Here is a 26,366-nt window from a genome sequence, read left to right as displayed (position 1 = left end):
ATGAACAAAGTTAACCGCAATCACACCGGTTGGTACCGCTGTGTGGCCAGCAACGCCGTCAACAGCGAGAGCTCCAAACGTCTATGGCTGGACATCCTCTGTGAGTATAATTAGATCAGGCAGACCTATTTCTTCATTCGTTATTCATTTCTTCATTTAACAATTAAAAGAAAGCATCAGTATGTAAAAACTTAATGCACTGAAGGTGTTTTGAGCATTTTTCAGTTAAATTTATTTACTTCTGTATTGTTTCCATCTAAAAAAAAAAGTAATGCCCTGTTAAGAATTTGGCTTTTATCCCCAAATTCAAAAAATGCTGATCACAGTACAAAAATTATGCAATTATCTGAATTTTTAGGGAATTACACATATTAGGGTTAATTTAGCTGCTGTATGTCTCAACTGCTAATGTAAAACTAAGTAAGAGTCCTACTTTAAACTGGATTTCTTATTAGCTTTCTGTAATCTGCATTTAACACGCCTGTGTTATGTGGGCTTGGGCTTGAAGCTTTCCTTGTTGATAAAGCTTGTAGTTAATGATGGATCAAGTTAGAGTTAGTTTGCTTTCTGTCGCATAAAACAAAGATTTCTTTGTTTCACAGGCACATAACACGCCTGTGTCCCTTATTTCTTGATTTGCGTTCATATTCTTTCTCCTCAGTTGGACCAGACATTCCTCAGATAGACGTGACTCCGTACACTATGACCAGGCGGGGTTACACAGCTCTGGAGACGGAAGCTGTTTCCTTGCTGTGTCAGGCCCAGTCCAATCCAGCCAGTCAGTACGTCTGGTTCTACAACAGCTCCCAGGTCTATACTGGGCAGAAGTTCACCATCACCAAGATCCTCCGTATGCACACTGGTGACTACACCTGTTTGGCACAGAACACCTACCTCAACACCAGCTCCAATAACACCATCAGCCTGACTGTCTACTGTGAGTGTGACCTCTGACCTCGTGACCATGCTATTAATCATCTTACTCCTCTGTCAATCCTTGTATGCTGCACTGACCTGAGCTGTTCCATCGCTGTACTGCATTTACCAGGATTATAAAACACTACAATGTCATTAAAATCACAATTTCACATTTTTAATAAAACACTACAAACAACTTTTATTTTCATCTTTCTTGTTCATGAATATCCTACCAACTTCTAACTTCATATGTTCTCCCCCCACAGACCCCCCTGATGGCTCCCCGTCCTGTTCTGTGGAGCCGGCCCTGAATCACACCTCTCTGCGGCTGCTGTGTTCCTGGCCTGGTGGATTCCCCTCACCTTCCCTCCACTGGACTGGAGACCTGATACAAGATCAGTTCAACACACCCCAGCAAACAAGTTCAGCCTCCAGCACTACCATCCTCATCAGCACTGCAATCTCGCTGCCCTCTGGAGGCCCGACTTCTAATAACAGCTTGTTTACGTGCCTGGGCTCCCATCCTGCCTTGAAACAGTCGACACAGTGCAGCACACGCACATGTGGGTGCAGAAATGTCAACAAAGAACAACAGAAAGTTAAACAAATGAGAGAGTAAATGTGAAGATTATACACTTTCAACATCACTCATTTGATTTATCCTCCATCAGATATTCCCCCTGCAGAGCCAGTGTGTTTTGTTGACGTGACTAATGACAAACAGTACTTAATGATGTCCTGCTCCTGGGAAGGAGGGTTCCCTAAAGCCTTGGTGTGGTGGGAGGGACCTGCGGGCCAGAGCAGGGGTGGAAAAGAAAACTCCAACATCCTCATCCTCCCGTACGGGACAGCTCACAGCGGGAAACCTTACACCTGCTATGCCAGGCACCCACTTCTGGTTCAATCCAAGACCTGCAGCCTCACACTGGGTCGGTGCGAGTGATGTTCAGCTTACTTAATCTGAGAACCATGTTATCACTTCTACACAAACATTGCACAAAGATTTTAAAGGATCCTTAAATTTTTAAGCCTTTGAATTGTGACAACTTCATGTACAAATCCAGACATTTTTTAGACCTTTTTAATGGAAGGAATAAAACGTAAATGCCATTATTAATTTATTTGAATTTATATTTTCTAATTCAGGATGTTACATAGAATAAGTTAAAATATGTCACGTTTATCTGAGTGATGCTTCGTTATAACAAATGCTCATCATACGAATTTGCTCAACCACACGAATTCAATTTAGTTTTATTTATAAAGCACCATATCACAACAAGAGTTGCCTGAAAGTGCTTTACATTGTAAGATAGATACTACAATAATACAAAGAAAGCAGAGAAAACTCCAACAATCATATGACCCCCTATGAGCAAGCGCTTTGGCGACAGTGGGAAGGGAAAACTCCCATTTAACAGGAAGAAGCCTCAAGCAGAAACAGGGTTACTAAGGGTCGGGCATCTGCATCGACAGTTTGGGGTGAAGAGAGGAAGACAGGAAAACAGGAAAGCTGTCATGAATAGAGAAACTACTGCATCCATAGAGACCAAAAGAATTTATTTTACCAGTTTGTAAACATGCTTTATATTTCCTATTAAATCTGCATTTTAATATATGAGCAGGCCATTACAGATGTTGTCTGGTCAAACCAAGAACAAAATTATACTGGTTGAGAAAAACTTTGGGACAAATATTATGAAGTCTTTGACCCCTTTCTTAGGTTTGAACCTGGATTTGACTAAAGCTTACATACCAGAGGTTAACATATAATCCATATTTTTAGTCAAAAATGTGACAATATTCTTCTTCAACAGACCTGCATGTATGATTTTGTCTTAAACACAGTGCCTGTCAGTAAGCCTTACATCCTGATGAGTAATGCTTCTCCAGTGGAAGGATCTTCAATGTGGATGCGCTGCAGTGTGGAAAATGGAACGGAACCGATCCAGTACACCTGGCACTATGAAACCTACAATGGTAACGCCACAACCTTCGCACTGGGCAACAGCAGCATCATCAACATGACCAATGTCAACCGCAACCACACTGGCTGGTACCGCTGTGTTGCCAGCAACGCCGTCAACAGCGAGAGATCTGACCGCCTGTGGCTGAACACTCTGTGTGAGTTTTAATATATAAACATTTTTAAAACAAGTTTTCAGTAAATACATTAAAAAACTACAAGCAATTAAAAGCACACAACTGTTACAGACCACAAGTAAGCGAAATTTTTGTTTTCTATACTTGGATTTTTTTAGTACCCAGCATGATTCAGTTTTTTCTTTGATATTTTATGTCTGATTAAATTTAAAGAGAATGTGCTGGTATCTGGCACCAAGATTTTAGCAACAGATCCTTTAATTCCCATACGTTGCAAGATAGGGCCTCCATAGATCTGACTTATATCGCCGACAAATCCCACAGATGCTCGAAAACACCTCAGACTTCTTGCTTTCTGTAATATCAGGAACCAAATTAAAAGTCCCTCTACTCACATATAGCCCTTAATTACACATTTACATAACATCCTCAAAACCTAACAGTAACATTTTGACCCGAAAGAGAGTGCTCTCAGAGTGCAGGCTTACTTGTTGTTCCTAGATTTTCCTAAAGTACACTGAGAAGCGGAGCCTTTAGCTATCAGGGTCTCTACTGTGCAGCTCCCTCTTTGGGTTTGGGAGACAGAGAGCTACTCTACTTTTAAGATTGGGCTTGAAGCTTTCCTTGTTGATAAAGCTTGTAGTTATGGCTGTATCAAGTAAGGGTTAATTTTCTTACTGTAGCATAAAACAAGATTTCTTATCAGACTAATATGAGTTTTTCACATAACACGCCTGTGTCCCTTATTTCTTGATTTGCGTTCATATTCTTTCTCCTCAGTTGGACCAGACATTCCTCAGATAGACGTGACTCCGTACACTATGACCAGGCGGGGTTACTCGGCTCTGGAGACGGAGGCTGTTTCCTTGCTGTGTCAGGCCCAGTCCAATCCAGCCAGTCAGTACGTCTGGTTCTACAACAGCTCCCAGGTCTACACCGGGCAGAAGTTCACCATCACCAAGAGCCTCCGTATGCACACTGGCAACTACACCTGTTTGGCACAGAACACCTACCTCAACACCAGCTCCAATAACACCATCAGCCTGACTGTCTACTGTGAGTGTGACCTCTGACCTCTTGACCATGATTTCAACTCCTTTGTCGGCCCTGTACCACTACCGTGTGTTCTTCTTACTTGTGTACTCACAGACACACAAACAATTTCTCTTGGGAAGTGGAAATATCGAATGATGAAAACACTTATTTTATTCTGATATAATAATTTCTACCTAACGTCTTTAGTATCGCTGCCAAACAATAACTTTTTTCTGTGTCATATGCCCACAGATCCCCCTGATGGCTCCCCGTCCTGTTCTGTGGAGCCGGCTCTGAATCACACCTCTCTGCGGCTGCTGTGCTCCTGGCCTGGTGGATTCCCCTCACCTTCCCTCCACTGGACTGGAGACCTGATACAAGATCAGTCCAACACAGCCCAGCTAACAAGTTCAGCCTCCAGCACTACCATCATGCTGCCCTCTGGAGGACTGACTTCTAATAACAGTTTGTTTACATGCCTGGGCTCCCATCCTGCCCTGAAACAGTCGACACAGTGCAGCACACGCACATGTGAGTGCAGCAATGTCAACAAACAGTAAAAGAGAAGTTAGTGGCAGTTTTGTGATCATGTATCTGAATGTGTTTATATCTCTCCTCTCCTTCATCAGATATTCCTCCTGCAGAGCCACTGTGTTTTGCTTATGTGACTAATGACAAACAGTATCTGACGCTTTCCTGCTCCTGGGAGGGAGGGGCCCCGAAAGCTTTGGTGTGGTGGGAGGGCCCCGAAGGTCAGAGCAAAGGTGGAGAAGAAACCTCCAACAACTTTACCCTTCGCTATAGCACTGTACGGTTTGGGAGACCTTACACCTGCCATGCTAGACATCCACTTCTGGTCGAAACCAAGACCTGCAGACTCACGCCGGGTCAGTGCACATTTTCACTTCATTCTTTTTGATCGATGCTGATGCAGTGCAGAGTCACATTTGTATACACGGGAAATTATTTGGAGTGTTCCTTCCACCTGGAAACAAATTATCTATCTTTCAGTAAACTAACATGATTTTAAAATCAGCATCTGAGGTCCTTTGATACAACACATGCAATAACTGACCACCAGCTAAAAAATCTATATGTGATGTCTTACTACCCAAAATTATACAGCAGTACAAATATATTCAAAATGATCTTATCAGTGTTCATAAGCTGGGGTTTGTTTGTTTTTAAAATTTTTAAGGTTCATTGTGCCTCTAAAGCTGACCATTTAAGAGTTGTCTTTACTTGATCTATTAAAAAAAATCTCAGCGACAACAATTTGTCCTTTGAACTCTGCAAAACATGACTGGTTAAGTCTGAGCATAATGACAAATGGTATACACATGTCCCTTTATCTTCATAAAATAGTATCACTGCATCAGCATTTATTAGTCATTTTGTATTAACATGCCCACATCAGATTAAACCTATACTATTCGAGAAACTTTGAGCCTCTTTCTCAGTTTGGTGTCCTGATTGGCCAAAGGTTTACACATACTGGAAATGAAATTATAAGATCATCTTTTTAGTGTTTGTTTACTGCCCTTCAGTTCTACTACTGACTGTTAACATCCAGACACATCTGTGTTATTCATCTTCATTGTAGTCCCCGTCAATAAGCCTTACATCCTGATGAGTGATACTTCTCCAGTGGAAGGATCTTCAATGTGGATGCGCTGCAATGTGGAAAATGGGACTGAACCGATCCGGTATGTGTGGCAACGTGAAACCAGCAGTGAAGACGTCACAACATTTGCACAGGGCAACAACAGCATCATCAACGTCACCAACGTCAACCGCAACCACACCGGCTGGTACCTCTGTGTCGCCAGCAACAATATCAACAGCCAGACATCAGATCGCGTGTGGCTGGACACCATCTGTAAGTATTGAAGCTGAGGTAGGGAATCACTGGATAAAAGAAAAAACGACCAAAATCATGATATTTTGGTCAATGGCTTATTTTTTCTGATCAGACTGAGTGAGTAATTTTTGGCATTATAGCTGCTTTACAACAAATGACCGCCACAGTTGGTGACCTAATGGCAACAGGATGCAGTAATTTTGTGTGTGATCCTACATGGATCACATGATAAAACTTTTCATTGTACCCTGGTTTGAATTTTAGCTCTTAACAACATTTTCTTGCTCTGCTTTCAGCATAAGTTGTTTGTTTCTTGTATATCTTACATGCACTGCTACGTTTTCTCATCAGTTGGCCCAGATGTTCCTCAAATAGATGTGACTCCACCTCGTACAGTAAAGCAGGGCTACACAGCTCTGGAGACGGAGGCTGTTTCTTTGCTGTGTCAGGCCCAGTCCAATCCAGCCAGTCAGTACGTCTGGTTCTACAACAACTCGCAGGTCTACACCGGGCAGAAGTTCACCATCACCAAGATCCTCCGTGTGGATGCTGGCGACTACACCTGTTTGGCACAGAACACCTACCTCAACACGCGCACCAAAAAAACCATCAGCATGACTGTCTACTGTGAGTGTGACCTCTGACCTCTAACCATTATGATCATTTCACTTTCAATTAAACCTCTCCTGTAATTAAACCTCTCCGCCTCTGTCAGTGCGCCCCAGGGTGGCTGTGGCTACAATGTAGCTTGCCATCACCAGTGTGTGAATGTGTGTGTGAATGGGTGAATGACTGGATATGTAAAGCGCTTTGGGGTCCTTAGGGACTAGTAAAGCGCTATATAAATACAGGCCATTTACCATTTACCATAATGCAGAAATCCTCATAGGTTCCTTTGTTTTAATTCATCCTTGGCTGTGGGGATGAACACAGTATGGGGATGACGTCTGACTCAGATACTAATTAAAGATGTCAATAAGAAATAACAAGAAGCAGAAGTGCCACACCTCAGTTTCTACAAAGACAGACCATGCTCCATGTTTATTGGACAAATATGGTAGAGAAATATAATGGCCATTTCATTGCTATAGCCCACTCCAAGGCGACTCCTAACCCATTTTAACGTGTTTTGTGATTGTCAAATGTGAGACAAGCTTTTGTGATCCTTTTTGGTCAGGAGTGGTTTTCTCCTTGGAGCATTTTTGCCTAGTCTCTTTGCTGTTGTTAAATCATGAAATCTGACCTTTACTGAGGAAAGTGAAGCCTCGATTTCTTTAGATGTTTTTCTGGGTTCTTTTGTGACTTTCTGGATGAGTTGTTGATGCACTACTGGAGTAATTTTGGTAGGCCTGCTACATCTGGGAAGTTTCATCACTGTTCCAAGTTTTGATTTGTTATTTGTGGATAACTCGCTGGAATCCGAAATACTTAGAAGTAGCTTTGTAACCCTTTCCAGACAGATAGATGTCAGTGACGTTGTTTCTCATCTGTTCTTGAGTTTCTTTAGAACTTTGATGTGTTGCTATCTGAGATTTTTTTCGCCTACTTCACTTTGTCAGACAGATTCCAGTAAAGCAGCTTCTGGTTCTGTCAGTAATCAGGCCTGGGTGTTGCTCATGAACCTGAACTCAGCTTCCCAAAATATGTGTATATAATCAAATAATTTTATAACTTATTCATGCCCAACATTGTAAATACACAACATCTTTCTTGGGCCTTGATTTCACCGCACTTTAAACATCATTACCTTGTTACCTCTATCATATCCCCACAGACCCCCCTGATGGCTCCCCGTCCTGTTCTGTGGAGCCGGCTCTGAATCACACCTCTCTGCGGCTGCTGTGCTCCTGGCCTGGTGGATTCCCCTCACCTTCCCTCCACTGGACTGGAGACCTGATACAAGATCAGTCCAACACAGCCCAGCTAACAAGTTCAGCCTCCAGCACTACCATCATGCTGCCCTCTGGAGGACTGACTTCTAATAACAGTTTGTTTACATGCCTGGGCTCCCATCCTGCCCTGAAACAGTCGACACAGTGCAGCACACGCACATGTGAGTGCAGCAATGTCAACAAACAGTAAAAGATAAGTTAGTGGCAGTTTTGTGATCATGTATCTGAACGTTTTTATATCTCTCCTCTCCTTCATCAGATATTCCCCCTGCAGAGCCACTGTGTTTTGCTTATGTGACTAAAGACAAACAATACTTGATGCTGTCTTGCTCCTGGGAGGGAGGGGCCCCGAAAGCCTTGGTGTGGTGGGAGGGCCCCGAAGGTCAGAGCAAAGGTGGGGAACAAACCTTCAACATTCTGATCCTCCACTATGGCACAGCTCGCAGTGGGAAACCTTACACCTGCCACGCTAAACACCCACTTCTGGTCGAAACCAAGACCTGCAGACTCACGCTGGGTGAGTGCACATTCTCACTGTACAACAAATAGCAGATATAAATTGTTAAATAATTAGTCTGTACATTGTCCCACGTAGAGGCACCAGTGCTGCAGACACAGCGCAGAGTCGTGTCTGTGTATGAGGGGAGCGACGTTCAGCTTACCTGCAGTCTGAGAGACAACTACCTTCCTGTCAATGAAATCACCTGGTTTAATAATCAGGGTGTCGGTGTGCAAGATACCTCAAAGTACATGCTTCTGAGAACGTCTGCATGGGCCAATCTGACTGTGAGAGACACAGATGAAACTCAAGACAGCGGCGAGTACAGGTGCTCCACTTCCAACGCAGTGGGAGGAACCGAAATCAATATCACTTTAGTCATCAAGAGTAAGGACCTGTTTTATTTTTCTGATCTTTTTTGGGCTTGTTGAATAATTTCCCTGTTGAGAACTGTATTACATTCCTTGAGTCTGTACAGCATATGAATCTCAGTCAGCTTAGAATAAAGATGTGAAGCGAGAGGGAAATGTGTCGACTTCTTCTCCTGATATTTTCCAGTTAAAAACACCTTAAATCAGAATTCAATACACAAAAAAACAACATGGAAAACTCATTCTTTCACTTTTTACTTTTGTGCAGTTTAGACAATGCTTTCACTGTCTAAATTCAGCCGAGGGGTTAATATCTCCCGTTTAATATATTGGTAATAGAAGTATTACTTAAAAGTAATTAGTAGTCTGAGAATTGACTACACATTATTTAATGGAAATCCACACATTAATTGATTAGATATACAAACTGGATTGATGTCATATCGAAGTCATATTTATTTATGTTTGTTTTATGTGTGTATAAGAGTACCCCATGCCACCCAATGCAACCCTGGTCAGAGTGATGTACACCAGCCGACAGCGTAATGAGGTGGAGCTGGAGTGGGTGGTGGAGAATGAGGAAGCAGGAAGTTGGACAGGTTTCTTTTTGGAGCACCGATGGTTGTCTGAGCGTCCACGAAGGAAAGGAAGTGGGAATGACTCTTCAAGTGAGCGGATGGAGGAGAAAGTTGGTCCCGTAGTCTGGTACCGTAACATCCTCCAGGATCCAGCTGTCAGGATTTATACAGTGGGGAGCCTGACGCCAACGGTTACCTACCAGTTTCGCATCATACCGGTGAACCACCGCACTGTGGGACACCCTTCTACTCCAAAGAAACCAGGTACAGGAAATGCGAGACATATGAGACTGGCAAAGAATTGGGCAAAGTGGGTGGGGGGCTTTAACAAAAATGTATTAAAATGTATCTGAAAAATTAACCCACAATACTCTAGTTCAACAGAGTTTACATTAATGTGGAACCTAGTAGTCATTCCTATTATGGGATAACGGTACGGTGAACGCTTATCACTTTGCAGATGTGTTTTCACAGAGCTCAGCTCCTTTGCAATGTTTAACTCTGATGTGTTTTAGTGGAACCACGCAACAATTTGTACCCCGCTGTGATTGGAGCAGCTATTGGTGGGATGATTGCAGCCATTGTCACTGTTCTGCTGCTCATGTTCATCCTCCGTAACTGCAGCATCAATCCTCGTGAGTCCTCCACACACATGACCACCACCAGCATCTTGCTGACCTGTGCATAAAGCAACATTATGTAGCTTTAATACTCTGTATCTTCCCCCAGGACTCCATGACTTGCTGTTTGGCTTGTAAGTATATGTGTATCTGTTGCAACCTTCACCCGGCACTTTATTAGGTACACACTGGTAGTATTGGGTTGGACCATCTTTTACTTTCCAATCTGTCTGAATTCTCTGTGATATTTTCTAACCTGAACCATTTCTGTTATGTTTCAGTCTTGTTTCCAGAACAAAACGGCTACATGTTCATCAGAAGTTATTGTGGGTAACCTCTGCTTGTACAGCTTGCAAGGGATAACCTCGGGAAAACACAGAATCTATTCTAATGATCATCAAACCATGTCTTTATTGATCATTACTCAGGTGTCAAAACTTGTTATTAAAGGTACTCAAGAGATGTTCAAGGGGTAACAAGTTAAGTAAGGTCTTGAAAACATCATCCAGTGCTTTTTAGTTCAATTCAGTCCAATTCTATTTTATTTATACAGCACCAAATAACAACAGCAGTTGCCTCGAGTAGCATTATATTGTAAAGTAAAGAACTTACAATAATAGAGAGAAAACCCCAAAATCAAATGACCCCCTGTGAGCAATCACTTGGCTACAATGGTAAGAAAAAACTTCCTAACAGTAAGAAACATCTAAAAGAAATTGATTCAGGTTGGGGGTGTTTCTACAGCTTATAGAGGTCACCTGCCCCATCATGTCAGGTCCTCCAGGGGAAAAACAAGGCATTCTGTACTCAGCAGATATATAATTTCTTCAGTTTTTTCTAGTTCTGTGCCTTCCAAATTGTACAAAACGCCACCGTCAAGAGATGCCCGAATGGAGCTCTTCATCCTGCATTTGTAAATATTAGTGAGTCTTTTCTGCTTATACTTTTAGCTGTCAGCTGATTCAAAACACTGCAGCAAGAGTAATAACAAGGACTGGAAAGAACGAGCCTGAATAATCAGGCTCTATTAAATTCTAAACTCTTTTTGTACTATATCATCCCGATAGAGGCCTTCAAGCTCTGTTTCAAGGCTTATTTCTGATTCTGAGAATTTCCAGAATCAGAAAGCAGACAACTGCTCTACCTCCCTTTTGATTAAGATTGCAGTAAATAAAGCAACCCTCAAGCAGCTCTTAGTTATGTTGCTACAGCCTGTGTTTATGTGCCGCTCTTGGATAGCAGGAATGTTTGCTTTCTCTTTTCTCTTTCCCCTCCACCCCTACAACCACTCAAGACAGATGGCTGCTCTTCCCTAAGCCTGCTTCTGTCAGAGGTTTCTTCCTGGTAAAAGAAAGTTCTTGCTCTCAACTATTGATATTGCAATATAAAGTTCAACAAGACAATTGATGTCAATACCTGCAAATGGCGGGCCCACTGGTGGGTGGTCCCATGTGGCTATTTACTAAAAGTCTCATAGTACGTATTCACAGTATTACTTATTTTTAAATAAGTAAACTTGGTAATGGACCCTCTGAACTTGAGATTCTTTCATTCTAGCATTTATTCCCAGTTACTTGCATAGTACGGACTAATAAAAATTTTTTTTTTTTTTTTTTTTAAAGACTCACCTCAGATTCCTGCACATTCAGTATTTTTCACATGTGAACTTGTTTTTGTGATGTATATATACACAGTATAAGTCTAACAAAAAGAGGAACTTTGGGGGAAAAAAAGAGGTCGACATCAAGAGACGATGAGCTGCTTCTGAAGTTTCTAAGCAGGAAAGTGGAACTGAGACTCAGGTTTCATGCAGTTCTCAAGAGAAGGGAGCAGCAGGGACAATTTCATGGTTTGATGCAGCAGTTGAAACTGCAACATGGACACTTTTGTACATATTTCAGGATGTCAGTGGCGCACTTTGAGTTCGAGTTAGCAGAGATGGGCCCAGATCTGAGGAGGCAGAGAAATCATTTTAGAGACGATTGACCCGAAGCAGTCAGTTTTGAGTTTAAAAGCGCACTTGTTGCCAAAAGCATTAATCTGACTGATGAGATCTGTTTATTCTATACTGAAAAATTAGAAAAATCGAGCTTGATCCAAAAAGACAAATGCAGAATATTCATCATATGAAATTAACGGCTGTGAACAACTTTAGTAAGACAGGCGAGTATAAAAACTATTTGGACTAACGCTGGAAACATTAGCATGAATTTTACTAGTTAGGTTTGTAAAGGCCTTTAGACACAGAGGCAACACTCATATATTTTCCCTTTTTAGACATCTACTCCTTGCCTTTAATCATTAGCTTGACATTGTATTCTACTGTTTCTCAGCTGCTTCTACTAAAATGAAAACATAAGCATTAAGCGGGTCAGCTCTAACTCACACTTATAGCCACAAATGCAGCGGGGCTTTGGCAGGTATGGCAAAAACCTGTTTATGCACAGGTAAGGACCCCTTCAACAATAAGGTGAACAGGTGTACCTAATGAAGTGTCTGGTGACTGGTAATGAAACATTTCCAGTTCGCAGCGCTGATGGTAACGATTACTATTTGTAATGCCTTTTCATCTTTGATGATGACTGCAGGCAGCACAGCCAGTCGCAGGAAAACATCAACTTCCCAGAGGATTAAGTGTTTGGTGGGTCAGAGGGAGCAACTGGTGGATCACCCAGTCCAGGAAAGTTGAATAGACACATTTATAGATTCATAGTCTCGAGTCCAGATTAAATTATTTTCTATTTTTAATTAATGAAAAAAAATCCAATTCATTAGGTTCTATTTTATGGATTTTGTTGTTGTTGTTTATTTGATTGTTTTATGACTTTATCTTTTAGCAATAATCAATGCCAGCACTCTTAGTTACCCATCTGCATAGATGCAAATGATGAATTGGACTGAACTTCATTTTCTAATAGATATGTGCTCATTTTTCCCTCATTATGAGCTTTGTTGAAAAAAACAAAATGCCAACAATAGTCTTTGATGTTTGTCTTTTTCCAGGTCCAGCAACGGCTTTACCCCGAGCAGCTTCAACCCTCACCTCCTCACCTATGACTGCCACCCCCATCCCCGCCACCACCAGCCAAGCCCCTCCCTCTGGAGGCGATAACAAGCCAGTCAGCGTCACCATCACCGTCAAGGCGACGGGCTCATAGTCACACGCCCCTCTCTTTCAGCTGTAATTCACATGTGACTATTTTTGTTGACAGTTTGCTTTTGAGCTCTTTTAAAATACAGTAAAAAGTTACGAGTTCCCCACATCGACTTTTCACTGCAAAGCTCACAGTCATTTAAAGCATGTTCGACACAGTAAATTAAATGTTATACAGAAAACTCTGACCAGCCTACTGTAGTTTTTTATTTATAAAATAGGAGAAATATTTTGAGTCCATCCATCCATCCACTCATCCATCTTCTGCTTATCCAATTCAGCGTCACCACTCAGGACACAGTGTGGTTCATCGACCAATTAGAAACAACTCCTCAAGTCTGCATGTTGAAGCATCCTTGAGTTGCCCCCAGTGTGTCTATTCAAGTGTGAATGTGTATTTGTGAAAGAAATCCTAGTTTCAGACACTAGAAAAAGTCACTTTATAAGGCACATCTCTCATTCAGATCAGTGGATATGTGCATTTTTACACCAATAGCTTCTAATTACCTGAAAAAATTCTGTGATTCACCTTTGGAGTTCTTGTAGATGTTTTCTGCATCAACTGATGTTAGGGTGATTTGGATAGGGTGGCCAGTGCTGGACTCACCGACAGTAGTTTGAAATTTAGGCCAATTTTAGATGATTTCAATGATTTCCCTTAAAGTAAAATGATTGATCTAAAAAAAATCTTTTTAAAACCTCTTTTTTAAGCCTTTATTCTGATGCCTTACAGATCTCGGCATAGTCACACTGCACACTACAGTAGCAAAGAGAACATTGTAGATATCAGGTGATGTTACTGGAGATGATCAAAGAAGATTAAGTGTTTGTAGTCCACATACGTAAAAAAAAAACAGCTTTTTTTATTTATTGAGACTTACAACCCGTTTCGTATCATTCTACATAACATCAACATAAATTTGGTCATATTTGGTCAAGACTGAAGCTTTACACACAATATCTTTTATAGCTGTATCAAAAGGTGTCCATCACTGGGAATGACTGGACAACATGGAGGCAAGAACATCTTGAATGGCTCTGTACATAAATCATGTAACATCTTTCAAAATGCTGAATTCTGTGTTTAGAATGCTAAAAAAAAAAAAGACAAAGCAAACTGATTGGAAGTCACCATAAACGTATAGGTAACAGAAATATAACAACCAATAACACACTTTATAATTTGTTTATGAACATGTATGTGGATCAAAATTGAAATTCTTTTTGGGAAAACATAGGCACCTTTTCCTTGGACCAAAGAGAAAAGGAACCATCTTTTTTTCAGTGCTTATCTTCTTTTCTTTTCTTTTCTTTTTTTTTTTAAAAAAAATGTATTTGTTGTTTGATGTGTGGACATGCTGCAAATCAATTTCCCACTGGGGACAATAAAGTCACTGACCATTGACTCAGCTTAAAAGCCTGCGTCTCTGATGGCATGGTGCCTACGAACTTGGCTGCTGAAAAAGCACCATCAATTCTGAGAGGTGTATACAGGTTTTAGAGCAACAGGTGACATCTTTTTCAGGGAAGGCCTGAATATTTCAATAAAACAATGACAAACCGCATACTGCATCTACTGCAGCAACATGTCTTTGTAAGTAGAAACGTCTAGATGTGAAAACATTTGAAGTATCATCAAGCAGCTATATCCACAAAACTCCAGCAGCTGCTCTCCTCAGCTCCCAGGTGTTTACAGACTGTTGTTAGAAGAGGGGATGTTACACAGTGGTAAACATGACACTGTCCCAACTTTTCTTGTCTATATGCTAAATATAATACAAAAACAAAACAAACCAACAAATAGAAAAGAGCTCTTAGCCAAATTGTTGTAGTGAAAGGCTGCATCTGATTTGAGAAATTATGATTCTGAACGGCACATTTCTGTGCCTGAGGAATTAATTGCACGGGACTATAGACGCCTTAATTTCCCTAAATAAATCTCACGCTGGGATAAAGCTGCATTTTAACATTTGATTAGTTTCCCCTAAATAAAGGAGTAACCTGCTGTATTCCATCATTCTGTTTGTCTGCCAAGTGAGGGAAACTGATCTGCGCCCTGCATTCATTCATGACAAACGTCTCACATTACATACTCACGGCTCCACCAAGCAGTCTATTCTGCTCTTGTATAAACATAAAAACATGTTGAAAATGGTTACAATTACTGAATAAAAGTGTTTGATGGACAGACTGTGCATTCTTGCAGTCCACTTTAAAGTGGAGATTACATTTTTAAATGTTGGCATGCAATGAGAGCATGCTGTGAGGCAACATGACGGTGAAATACTGAATACTTTTACTGAATGATTTTAATCCCACTGGTAGAGTTTACTCTGCTCCTTGGATCCTCATAAAACCTTTGAAATCTGAAGCCTTTAATCTCACAAGTCACCCAAGATGACTGCACATTACAAATGCAGTTTAATCGTACTCTGACTGCATAAATGTTTTTGCAGAGCTCTCCACCTATATATTTTTGTCTTGTATATATTTATACATTTACATATATAGAGAGAGAAATTTTATATATAGATAAAGATATATGTTTATGGCATTCCAGAGATCTGAAATTTGTATGAAATTCCAGTGTAGAGGATTGTGGTATTAAGTCCGCAAATGACAGATTCAGCTGCAACTGTGACTGCATTAGTTAATGTGCAGGTGTGTGTGTGTGTGTGTGAAAGGCCAGCCCATCCACTTACGTGGCTTTCTTGTATAATAGATGGTCTCGGTGTCAGTGTGTTATTCTAACCCAGCAGGAGAAAGAAAGAAGGATAGAGGGATAGAGAGAAAGGAAAACACATTAATAATTGAGCCTAAATCAGTTTACTGACCCTCCGTCCCTTCCTACTCTCAGTTGAATGCACTGGAATCTCCAAGAAGACCTGCAGATCAGAGAGTACGAAAGACGGAACATCAGGCATCTGAAGGAGGGCTGTAATGGTCAGTTAGGCTTCACCTTTTGATCTTTTCCACATTTTTTTGGAGTAAAGAGGTTGTTGGACTCGGGATCATCATGATACCATGGTGGCTCCACTGCTAGGACTGGCCATTCTATATCTAACTACCAGTCTGGTCACTTTGGGGTCAAATGGTAAGAGTTTTCCAGTGTCTGTGGATTCATTTAAACCCCTACTTTTTAAACATCCTTTAAAACAGCAAATTAAGAGAAGTGAATTCTTCATGATCTGGAATGCTGTTGCAAAAATGTAGGATTTGAATACTTGCATGTCATACATTTACATTTTCTGAAAGCACATATCAGTATGTAGACTGTATAAATAATGCAAAGTATTCAATATAACATTTCAAAATTCGCCAAGAACATATATTTGGCATTTCTGTAATCAAATTTGGGGTGAGCAGCAAATACACTGATGCATCTACAGTTATTTGGTTCTTACTGATTTAAATGACGGGTCACAGGGCACTGTAGATAACAAGCAGAAAGGCTATGCTAGCAAAAGCTGTTTTAGAACCTGCATGTGGAAATTAAGGAAAAGAAATGCCTGGAATCACTTGTAACAATGTTACGCTGCCTCTGAGACTCACTGTGTAATCAATCCTGTGACCGAACACCGACGAGGTAAACAACACCAGCGTCTCCTGTTCCTTTACACTCATATCTTTGTATCCTTTCCCACCACCAGCCCTGCAGATCAACCCCAATGGAGAGGTTGTGTACAAGGACACCCAGATGTATGAGGTGGTGTACCAGGACGCCAGTGTGTATGGGGTAGTGGGCAAAGCCGTGATCCTGGAGTGTGGTCCTTCTGTACCTGACATGTACATATGGAGCTTCACCAAGCCTGGTACTGAAGGCATAAAAGCTGTGGTGTATAATGTGGGACGAGGACCGAAGATTCAGAAGCTGGCTGAGACGCTGGGACAGCTGACTGTCATCTCAAACAGTGCAGCTATAAGCATTGAGAAGCTGCCTCTGGCTGCACAAGGCTTATTCACCTGCCAGGCTTTCTATGACATAGAGAACGAGCCCAAAGTCTACTACTACTACGTGCATCTCATTGTCCGAGGTAAGACTTCCTGCTGTCATGAATGCTACAAATTTTTAGTCAGTTTATAGCTGAAACAGAGACTGACATTCAGTCTTGTTGCCCAATTTCTCCAACATGGCTAATTTGTCTTATATATTCCAAAATAGGACAGTAGACTTGTTGTGTTTACTTGGGTGTATTATCCTAAATTATTATACAGTGTATTACTATCCCTGTTGCCATGTGCATTGGAGAGAAAGAGGAAGAGATGGAACAACTGAAAATAAAAAACTGTAGATATTTCTCTCTTTTTTTGACTTTTATCAACTAAGAAACTCTACTGTTCAGCATGTGCTGCTTTGTCTTTTGATTATTTGTTGGTCTTTTGAACAGAGCATTTTAAAACTTTATGAAATAAAGGCTTCTTTACTTTATTTGGCAAAGACGATTTAGATTATAAAAGTCTAAAACACAATTCCCTATAATCAGGAGATTATAGCTTTGTATTAAGGCTGGCCATAGAGGGACCATAGACTGCATACAAAAGATGAATACAGGCACTACCGATTATTTCTCACCCTTTTCAAGCCCACAAAATAGGAATTTTAGGATAAGGGGGTGGAGGCCCAGCTTATGTAAACTAGCTTGTTTGGCAAGTGCCTCCATAAACGGTATTGAGGTTTTGCAGACAGGTGACCACTAATCACACAATTAACTTGTCAGCAAATTTAAATGTTTAACAATCAAGTTTTCAATGTAGGATCACATGAAGAAGGCCTAAGTGACATAGGCCTTGACCAACTGCAACTTAGCTAGTAGTTAGTGGATACTTGCAGACAAACACAAAAAACTACAAGCAACTGTGGCACTCTGATAGCAACCAAAGCAATCACACAGAGGGTTTTGGTGTAGCACTTTCTTTGCAACCAGATTCCACAAGTGAGAGTCAGCAACCTCCAGGAAACATCACCAACCACCCAAGAAATATGTTTGAGAAGCTCATTAAGTGCAATATGGTAGACATGAAAGAACTATTGCTAAAAAATTCATTCACTTCGACTGGAGCAGAGACTGTAGAAAAGCTGTTAGATTAAATACCGAAAAGGAAACATTATTTTGTCAAATGACTGCATTGAAAATGTTAAATGCTAACAGTGGTGAGCTCCTGTTTTGTAATCGAAATTAGCATAAGTAAAGGCAGGAGAAAGTAAAAAATTAGCCATAGGGCCCCTTTGTAGGGCCCCTTTTGACACTGGTCTCATGTTCAATCTCCAATGTTGCTGCTTGTGGGAACTTGCAGCTTTGTTCTGTTTGTAAAATGATCTTTCCAGTTACTGAACACTGTGTTTCTTCGCCGCCAATGCAGTCCCCGTCACTAAGCCTTACCTCTCGCTGAGTGAAGTATCTCCAGTGGAAGGATCTACAATGTGGATGCGCTGCAATTTGGAAAATGGGACTGGACCGATCCAGTACGTGTGGCAACATGAAACCCGCAGTGGTAACATCACGATCATCGCACAGGGCGACAGCAGTGTTATCAATGTGACCGACGTCAACCGCAACCACACCGGCTGGTACCGCTGTGTGGCCAGCAACGCAGTTAACAGTGAAAGCTCCAACCGCTTGTGGCTGGACACCATCTGTAAGTTGAGGAAGTTGGATCAATATGGAGATTTTTGTAAAACTTTTTTTTTTTTAAAAGAAGCAAAAAGAATAAGACAGTGGTTTAAGTTACAGTCTTAAAGAAACAGAAATTGGTATGACTTTGATATTTTCTGTGTAATTTAAACTTGTCTTTGGCATTTTCTGTGTGAGTAATCAGTAAATTACAGGTAAACTGTGCATCATCAGCATTTGTCACTCTCAGAGAAAATGTCATCTTGTGAATCTAAACTAACTTGGATGAAACATTTTGTTATGAGTCAGCTTTTGTGGACAATTTTTAAATGAAGCAGAAGGTCCATCACATTAAATTTCACAGCAATGATTTTTCTCCTCAGTCGGCCCGGACATTCCTCAGATAAACGTAACTCCGTACAGTATAACAGAGCGGGGTTACTCGGCTTTGGAGAGAGAGACTGTTTCTTTGCTGTGTCAGGCCCAGTCCAATCCAGCCAGTCAGTATGTCTGGTTCTACAACAACTCACAGGTCTACAGCGGGCCGCAGCTCACCATCACCAAGATCCTCCGCATGCACACTGGCGACTACGCCTGCTTGGCTCTGAACACCTACCTTAACACCCGCTCCAAAAAAACCATCAGCCTGACCGTCTACTGTGAGTGTGACCTCTGATCTCTGATCATGCTATTAAGCATCTTACTCCTCTGTCAATTCTACCCTAAAGCCTATTGTTCTCTTGTTACTGCAAGGAGTGTAAAAGAGTCAAATGTGATCAAACTGTTCAGATTTGACATTTTCAGTACAATACTATCAACAGCTTAAACTCCTAAGACCCAAACTCTTCCATGGCATGTATTTTTAATTTCTCTTTGATATTTGGGCATATTGGGACCCGATGAATGTAAAAACAAAGAATCACCAGAATTTTTTGTTCCTAAGAAAAAGAGAGCCACATATGAGGATATTCGTTTTTAATTTTGATAAAACAGGGGCAGTATAATGTCCTCATAAGTGGATATCAGGCCCTTGTAGAGCAAAATTACGTTTTTTGGTCTAGACAACCCAAAATGTGATGTCCACATATGTGGATGCCAGGTCCTAGGAGGTTAAACATCTTTGATTTTCACCCAGGATCTCTGACCTAGAAACATCTCCCTGATCATTTCACTTAATGCAGAATCCTTTTCAGTTTCTTTTTCTGAATGTCTTCTGACTCCATTCAGCACATTCATCTGATATACTTATTTCAAAAGCTTAAACACCTTCAAACTCTGTCTCACTCACACACACACACACACACACACACACACACACACACACACACACACACACACACACACACACACATACAGCAGATAATGGAAAGCTTGCTGAGCTGTTCTCCTGTTTGGACCATCTTGGAAGTTGATGGGACTCTCTGGCAGGTATCTCACTGTGACGTCACAATCATGGCAAGCACGTCATTCACTCTCCCTACTTTTGGTTTTGCACATGTCTTATGTTTTTGCTATTTGCTAAGATTACATTTTCAGAAGAACTCCACCACCAACAAAAGAAAAAAACAGCAAAATCATAACAACATATCTCTTCTTCGATAATTTATGTATAGTTATTTTAACCAAACATCCTTAACAATGTAGCAATAGTTGGAAAAAAAAAAAAGGTTCCGGGCCCTGATGACATCAGTTTACTCCACTCGGCACATCATTACCTTGTTACCTCTATCATATCCCCACAGACCCCCCTGATGGCTCCCCGTCCTGTTCTGTGGAGCCGGCTCTGAATCACACCTCTCTGCGGCTGCTGTGCTCCTGGCCTGGTGGATTCCCCTCACCTTCCCTCCACTGGACTGGAGACCTGATACAAGATCAGTCCAACACAGCCCAGCTAACAAGTTCAGCCTCCAGCACTACCATCATGCTGCCCTCTGGAGGACTGACTTCTAATAACAGTTTGTTTACATGCCTGGGCTCCCATCCTGCCCTGAAACAGTCGACACAGTGCAGCACACGCACATGTGAGTGCAGCAATGTCAACAAACAGTAAAAGAGAAGTTAGTGGCAGTTTTGTGATCATGTATCTGAATGTGTTTATATCGCTCCTCTCCTTCATCAGATATTCCCCCTGCAGAGCCACTGTGTTTTGCTTTTGTGACTAAAGACAAACAATACTTGACGCTGTCCTGCTCCTGGGAGGGAGGGGCCCCGAAAGCCTTGGTGTGGTGGGAGGGCCCCGAAGGTCAGAGCAAAGGTGGGGAACAAACCTTCAACATCCTGATCCTCCACTATGGCACAGCTCGCAGTGGGAAACCTTACACCTGCCACACTAAACACCCACTTCTGGTCCAAACCAAGACCTGCAGACTCACACTGGGTGAGTGCACATTCTCACTGTACAACAAATAGCAGATATAAATTGTTAAATAATTAGTCTGTACATTGTCACACGTAGAGGCACCAGTGCTGCAGACACAGCGCAGAGTCGTGTCTGTGTACGAGGGGAGCGACGTTCAGCTTACCTGCAGTCTGAGAGACAACTACCTTCCTGTCAATGAAATCACCTGGTTTAATAATCAGGGTGTCGGTGTGCAAGACACCTCAAAGTACATGCTTCTGAGAACGTCTGCATGGGCCAATCTGACTGTGAGAGACACAGATGAAACTCAAGACAGCGGCGAGTACAGGTGCTCCACTTCCAACGCAGTGGGAGGAACCGAAATCAATATCACTTTAGTCATCAAGAGTAAGAATTATTAATCTATGTTTAATTCTAAATTACTTTCTTGCTGAGTGTAAGATCAGAATACTATAACACCTCTGATGTTTGTACAATTATTGTCCATAAAGTTACAGTCAGCATGAAAGTCGATGAGCTATATAAAAAGTTACAAGTGGTCATCACAAAGAAGTCATACAGATGAGGATATTTCTGTTTGTGTTATCTCTGTAGAGTACCCCATGCCACCCAATGCAACCCTGGTCAGAGTGATGTACACCAGTCGACAGCGTAATGAGGTGGAGCTGGAGTGGGTGGTGAAGAACCAGGAAGTTGGAGGCTGGACAGGTTTCTTCCTGGAGCACCGAAATATGTCTGAGCAACCACAAAGGAAAGGAAGTGGGAAGGAGGAGAAAGTTGGTCCCGTAGTCTGGTACCGTAACATCCTCCAGGATCCAGCTGTCAGGATTTATACAGTGGGGAGCCTGACGCCAACGGTTACCTACCAGTTTCGCATCATACCGGTGAACCACCGCACTGTGGGACACCCTTCTACTCCAAAGACACCAGGTACAGGAAATGTGAGACATATGAGACTTTTAGCAAAGAGATGGGCATTTTCAGCTTGTTAAGCTTAAATAAAAAGAGGCAAAATCACAAAGATGAAGTAATATAACATGTAATATATAATATGTAATATAGATGATGCATATAGATGTAATAATAACTGTTCTGAAAGGTGTGTTCAGTTTCAAACTTCTCCATTAACATGACATAAAACATGATCACGATGAGCTCTAAAAGTAGATAAGACCCCAATTAAACAAATGATACAAACATATTAATGATCAGTTCTTTACTGAGGAAGACGATCCAATCCAACTGTGACTGACAAAGGTATGTGAAACATTGCTTTCTGTACAGACCTAACATTATGCAGAAGTAACTGCACCTTAAACATCGGTCTGGCATACAAGAAATTGGCTTAAAATTGGGACTTTTACTTTACCCGTTAAAAAAAAAACTAGCATTAAATCAATTTGTGATCGAACAGGATCCTCATCTTGCTGCAACTTTCTCATAACAGGCGGGAACGAAGTGATCTCTTTTCTCCAAACACGCAATTTACAATTAAAATACAGTTAAACCATCTATTAAGCATCTATTTTGTTCTCACACAGTGGGCCAAATATCACACCAACAGGACTCTTATGTGCTCTGGACAGAGTTCTTTTTGAACAGCCAAGCACACCATGATTGCTTATTTACTCATGAATGTGAAAGAGGGCGTTATTGCACAACATGCTTTGATGTTCAACCACTTCGATGGAGTAAAACAAAGACTTATTATTCCCATTATTTGTGTACTGTCTGTTCATTAGGATCTCCCTAGGTGGTAGATAATATTTTGTGTCATTTGCTTAACTGTGTTGTCTTTTTTTTACACTCGTGTTAAAATCAGATGATGCTTCAGGTTATTTTTATACAGGAATATAAAAGATTCTTTCAAGCAGCATTGCTAATTATGAGATACAATCTTTAATGTTGTGTTATGATTAATGTGTCTAACTGTGGTGTTTTTTTGTTTTTGTTATCCACTCAGGTGAAAGACTCAAACAAAACACATGCAAACAACGACACATACCTCATGCTTACACACCTTTCCCTCACTTCCTTGTTACTTTCTTTTTTTCTGTCCTCCTGATCTTCCCTCGAATTCATCCTGTGTGATAAATGTGCCACTTTGTATTATATTATTGCAGGAAACTGTTCTGAATAAGCCATTTGTTTTATTTAGGTTGCAGAGAAACCTGTGCAGTTATGGTCAGATTTTCATACACTCATCATTGGCATGAATGTAATTTTGGGTTTCAGCAATTTCTTTGATTTTTTCTTTTTATAGGCTTGTATGATGGTGCAGCATATGTCTTTATTACTGATGTAATAAAGAATTATTACATCTGAGGGCACTCCCTGGGTTGACTAATACTCACAACAACAAGAAAGTCCAAGAAATTCAGTGAAGAGATTTGCAGTTCGGAAAGTCTCTTAGAGCCATTTCTAAAACAGATTCTAAGATCATTGGTTCAAACAAGAGTGCATAAGTACAAGTTATTCTGATGTGCCTCCACTTTGCCAAGGACGCAAAGAAAACCCAAACGGTCACCCTCAGATCAGAGGAAATTGGTTATGTTGTTCAGGAACAACCCAGGAACCAACAAGGCTCAAGCCTCCCATTAACTAGAAACTGCTGGAACACCAGTATCACTGTCCACACTAAAGGTAACTATTTGACCACAATGACTAAGAGGTATGTTTGGAGTAAAGGTGAGACTTTCAAAGCTAAGAGCACTGTGCCAGACGTCAATGGTGGCACATAAAGTTCATAAAGTGGGTGGAATAGTGAAGAAGGAGGACTACCTCCAAATTCTTTATTTTCATCATTAATCAGCAGCTACATGGTTGAAAATGCAGATGAAACAGGCTAACACAGGCTAATTTCTATCATCTGTTGATTACAGAAAAAAAGAAAATTGTGCACCTAATTCTTGTTTTTTTAGTCATTAAAGATGTATGCTGTACAATCCTTCCACCCTGAAAAAAGAACAGTTCAAATAAATCATTAAAACCCTTAATTTATCATGAGATTCATGCCCCCGATGAGTAGATGTAAACATCTGACTAGAACTGTAACATGGTAGGATGGTTCAGTGGTTTTCAACCCTTGTATGAATGAATGAATGAATGAATCCACATTGTTTAGTTCAACAGAGCTCCTTTTAAAGAAGAACCTAAGCAACATTTATTTACAGGATAATAGTAAAGTGATGTTTTCAAATCATGACATACACTGACCTGGGTTGAGAACCACTCGAGCTCCTGGATGTAGCTGCGGTGTTCTGACAGATATGAACTTTTTTGCAATCTGTAACTATGATGTGTTGCAGCTGAACCACGCTACAATGTGTACCCTGCTGTGATTGGAGCGGCTATTGGTGGGATGCTCTTTGCAGCCATTCTTACGGTTCTGCTGCTCATGTACATAATCCGCAACCGCAACAACAACCCTCGTGAGTCCACCGCACATGAGCACCAATATCCTGCTGATCTGTTTAAAATCACTGTGATGTTAATGTCGTCTTCTTTCCACCAGGACTACATGACTTGTTATTTGGCGGGTGAGTATCTAGATATATGTCTATAAAACCAAGAATTAATGATTTCCTGTTTGCAGTTATTGCTACAGACATGGCGTTTTAACATTTCCTGCTTCCAGGCAGCACAGCCAGTCAAGGGAAAACATCAACTTCCCAGAGGATGAAGTGGTCAGCACGTCAGAGGGAGGAATAGAGGAGATTGGTGGATCATCCAGCCTAGGCAAGATGAGCTACCCTAAATGACCATACACCTATAAACACACATATAGACCCATATAGGACGTTGCTGATGGCCCACATGGAAGTGATGGAATATCTCTAAGCAGATGTTTCAACCGTCAGCAGGCCTAAAAATCGTAATGCACATCTGTCTTATCTGCTGAACTTTGATGTTTTGCAGGTCCAGCCATGGCTTTACCCCGGGCATCTTCACCCCTCACTTCTTCACCTGTGAGTGCCACCCTAACAACCACCAGCCAAGCCCCTCCCTCTGGAGACGATAATGAGCCAGTCAGCGTCACCATCACTGTGAAGGCGACAGGCTCGTAGTCATATATCCGACCCATCCAGCAGGAAATACGCAAAACCCTTGAGCCATCTCCCATTTCTTCATATTTTGCTTCCAAGGAGACAATAATACATCTTCAGGCTTTCTGATGGGTTTTTCTTTGGACATTGGCTGCTTTTTCACTCATTTTCAGTCCAGTCCTTGTACCTGAGCATTTCCACATTAATGGTTTTAACACTGATAAGAAAGTTCACTGTTGTGTCACATGTGACATTAAACCCAGCAAAGAGTCAGTTTGAAATCATGTCTTTGGGCACCCTGTTAATATCAGATTTTCATGAAAACATTATTTGTTCATTTTTCTTTATTTCAATCTGTGAAAAAAAAAATGGACAAGCAGAGGACAAAAGAAGTGGCAGGCCTAAAGGCTATTTACAGCAAATGAACAGTATCTGAAAGTCGTGTCCATGAACAAATCCAACAAAGACCTGAAACGGGACCAAAAGATCAGACTTGATCAGAAATGTGTCATCTGAAGCGTGGCTGTCAAAAAGCCATTCTTAAAGAAAGAAAACTGGGAGAATAGGCTGAGGTATGCCAAAATACACAAGAACTGGACTGAAAATTAGTGGTAACAGTTCTTATGGAGTCACGAATCCAAATTTGTCATGTTTTACTGAAATTGTCATCAATACATACAGAGGAGGTCAGGAGAGAGGTACAAGTGGGGTCCACAGCCATCTGTAAAACACCATGGAAGCTCTGTCATGGTTGGAGCAGCATTTCAGCCTGTGGTGTTGGAGCTTTTCAAAACCGACGAAATTATGATGAGCAAAGTACTACTGTTTTGATCCAACATGCAACATCATCTGTAAACCATCTCATTGGCAACAACTTTTCAAAAGGACAATGATCCCAAACACACTGCCAGTATAATAAAAGCTTACATAAACAGAAAAAACACAGTGGAACACGAATTGGCTTCCCCAGACCTGTATCTTTATATTATTGAAGCAGTGTGGGAATCATGTTGACAGATATCCGAATAAAAAGCAGCCAACATATAAGGAAGAGGTTTGAATGTCCTTCAAGAAGCCTGGAGAACCATTCCTGAAGACTACTTAGCCTTGAGAGTTCAGGCTGTGTTGAAGAATAAAGATGGTCATACCAAATATTGACTTGTTAGAATTGCCTTATACTCTATATTTCTATTTATGTTTGCATGTTTCAATAAATAACACTTATGTCTGTGTAGATCTTCAGTTATTCTAGGCCGTGATAGCCTTAAGGTAAGACTAGCAAACTAGCACCTAACAAAGTATAAAGCAATGAGGTGTA

At 41.1% G+C, this 26,366-nt stretch overlaps 1 protein-coding gene across 1 annotated transcript; it reads left to right on the top strand.

Moving 5' to 3' along the window:
* On the top strand, positions 1-26,244 carry vsig10l2 (V-set and immunoglobulin domain containing 10 like 2). The gene is made up of 22 exons (XM_085470200.1): positions 1-100; positions 662-937; positions 1,185-1,481; positions 1,590-1,847; positions 2,767-3,042; positions 3,802-4,077; positions 4,309-4,587; positions 4,686-4,943; positions 5,660-5,935; positions 6,269-6,544; positions 7,692-7,970; positions 8,069-8,326; positions 18,393-18,668; positions 19,027-19,302; positions 20,386-20,664; positions 20,763-21,020; positions 21,099-21,389; positions 21,597-21,932; positions 24,311-24,433; positions 24,517-24,541; positions 24,640-24,740; positions 24,921-26,244. The coding sequence occupies exons 1-22, from the start codon at positions 1-3 to the stop codon at positions 25,067-25,069; spliced, it is 5,223 nt and encodes a 1,740-aa protein (XP_085326326.1). The 3' UTR covers positions 25,070-26,244.
* The last annotated feature ends 122 nt before the right edge of the window (positions 26,245-26,366 follow it).

This window comes from Copadichromis virginalis, linkage group LG10, assembly GCF_057382275.1.
Source record: "Copadichromis virginalis isolate Kocher_CV1m ecotype Utaka linkage group LG10, C_Virginalis_male_GT1.1, whole genome shotgun sequence".
In the NCBI taxonomy this organism is placed as follows: Eukaryota; Metazoa; Chordata; class Actinopteri; order Cichliformes; family Cichlidae; genus Copadichromis; species Copadichromis virginalis.
The sequence above is the reverse complement of the archived record's forward strand: the minus strand, read 5'-3'. Positions and strand labels throughout refer to the sequence as shown.

Excerpts from the sequence above, each read along its gene's own strand:
- vsig10l2 (XM_085470200.1), top strand. The coding sequence starts at position 1 with ATGAACAAAGTTAACCGCAATCACACCGGTTGGTACCGCTGTGTGGCC. Across the intron at positions 21,021-21,098 it reads GACCTGCAGACTCACACTGG|AGGCACCAGTGCTGCAGACA; the intron begins GTGAGTGCACAT and ends TGTCACACGTAG. Across the intron at positions 24,741-24,920 it reads TGGTGGATCATCCAGCCTAG|GTCCAGCCATGGCTTTACCC; the intron begins GCAAGATGAGCT and ends GATGTTTTGCAG.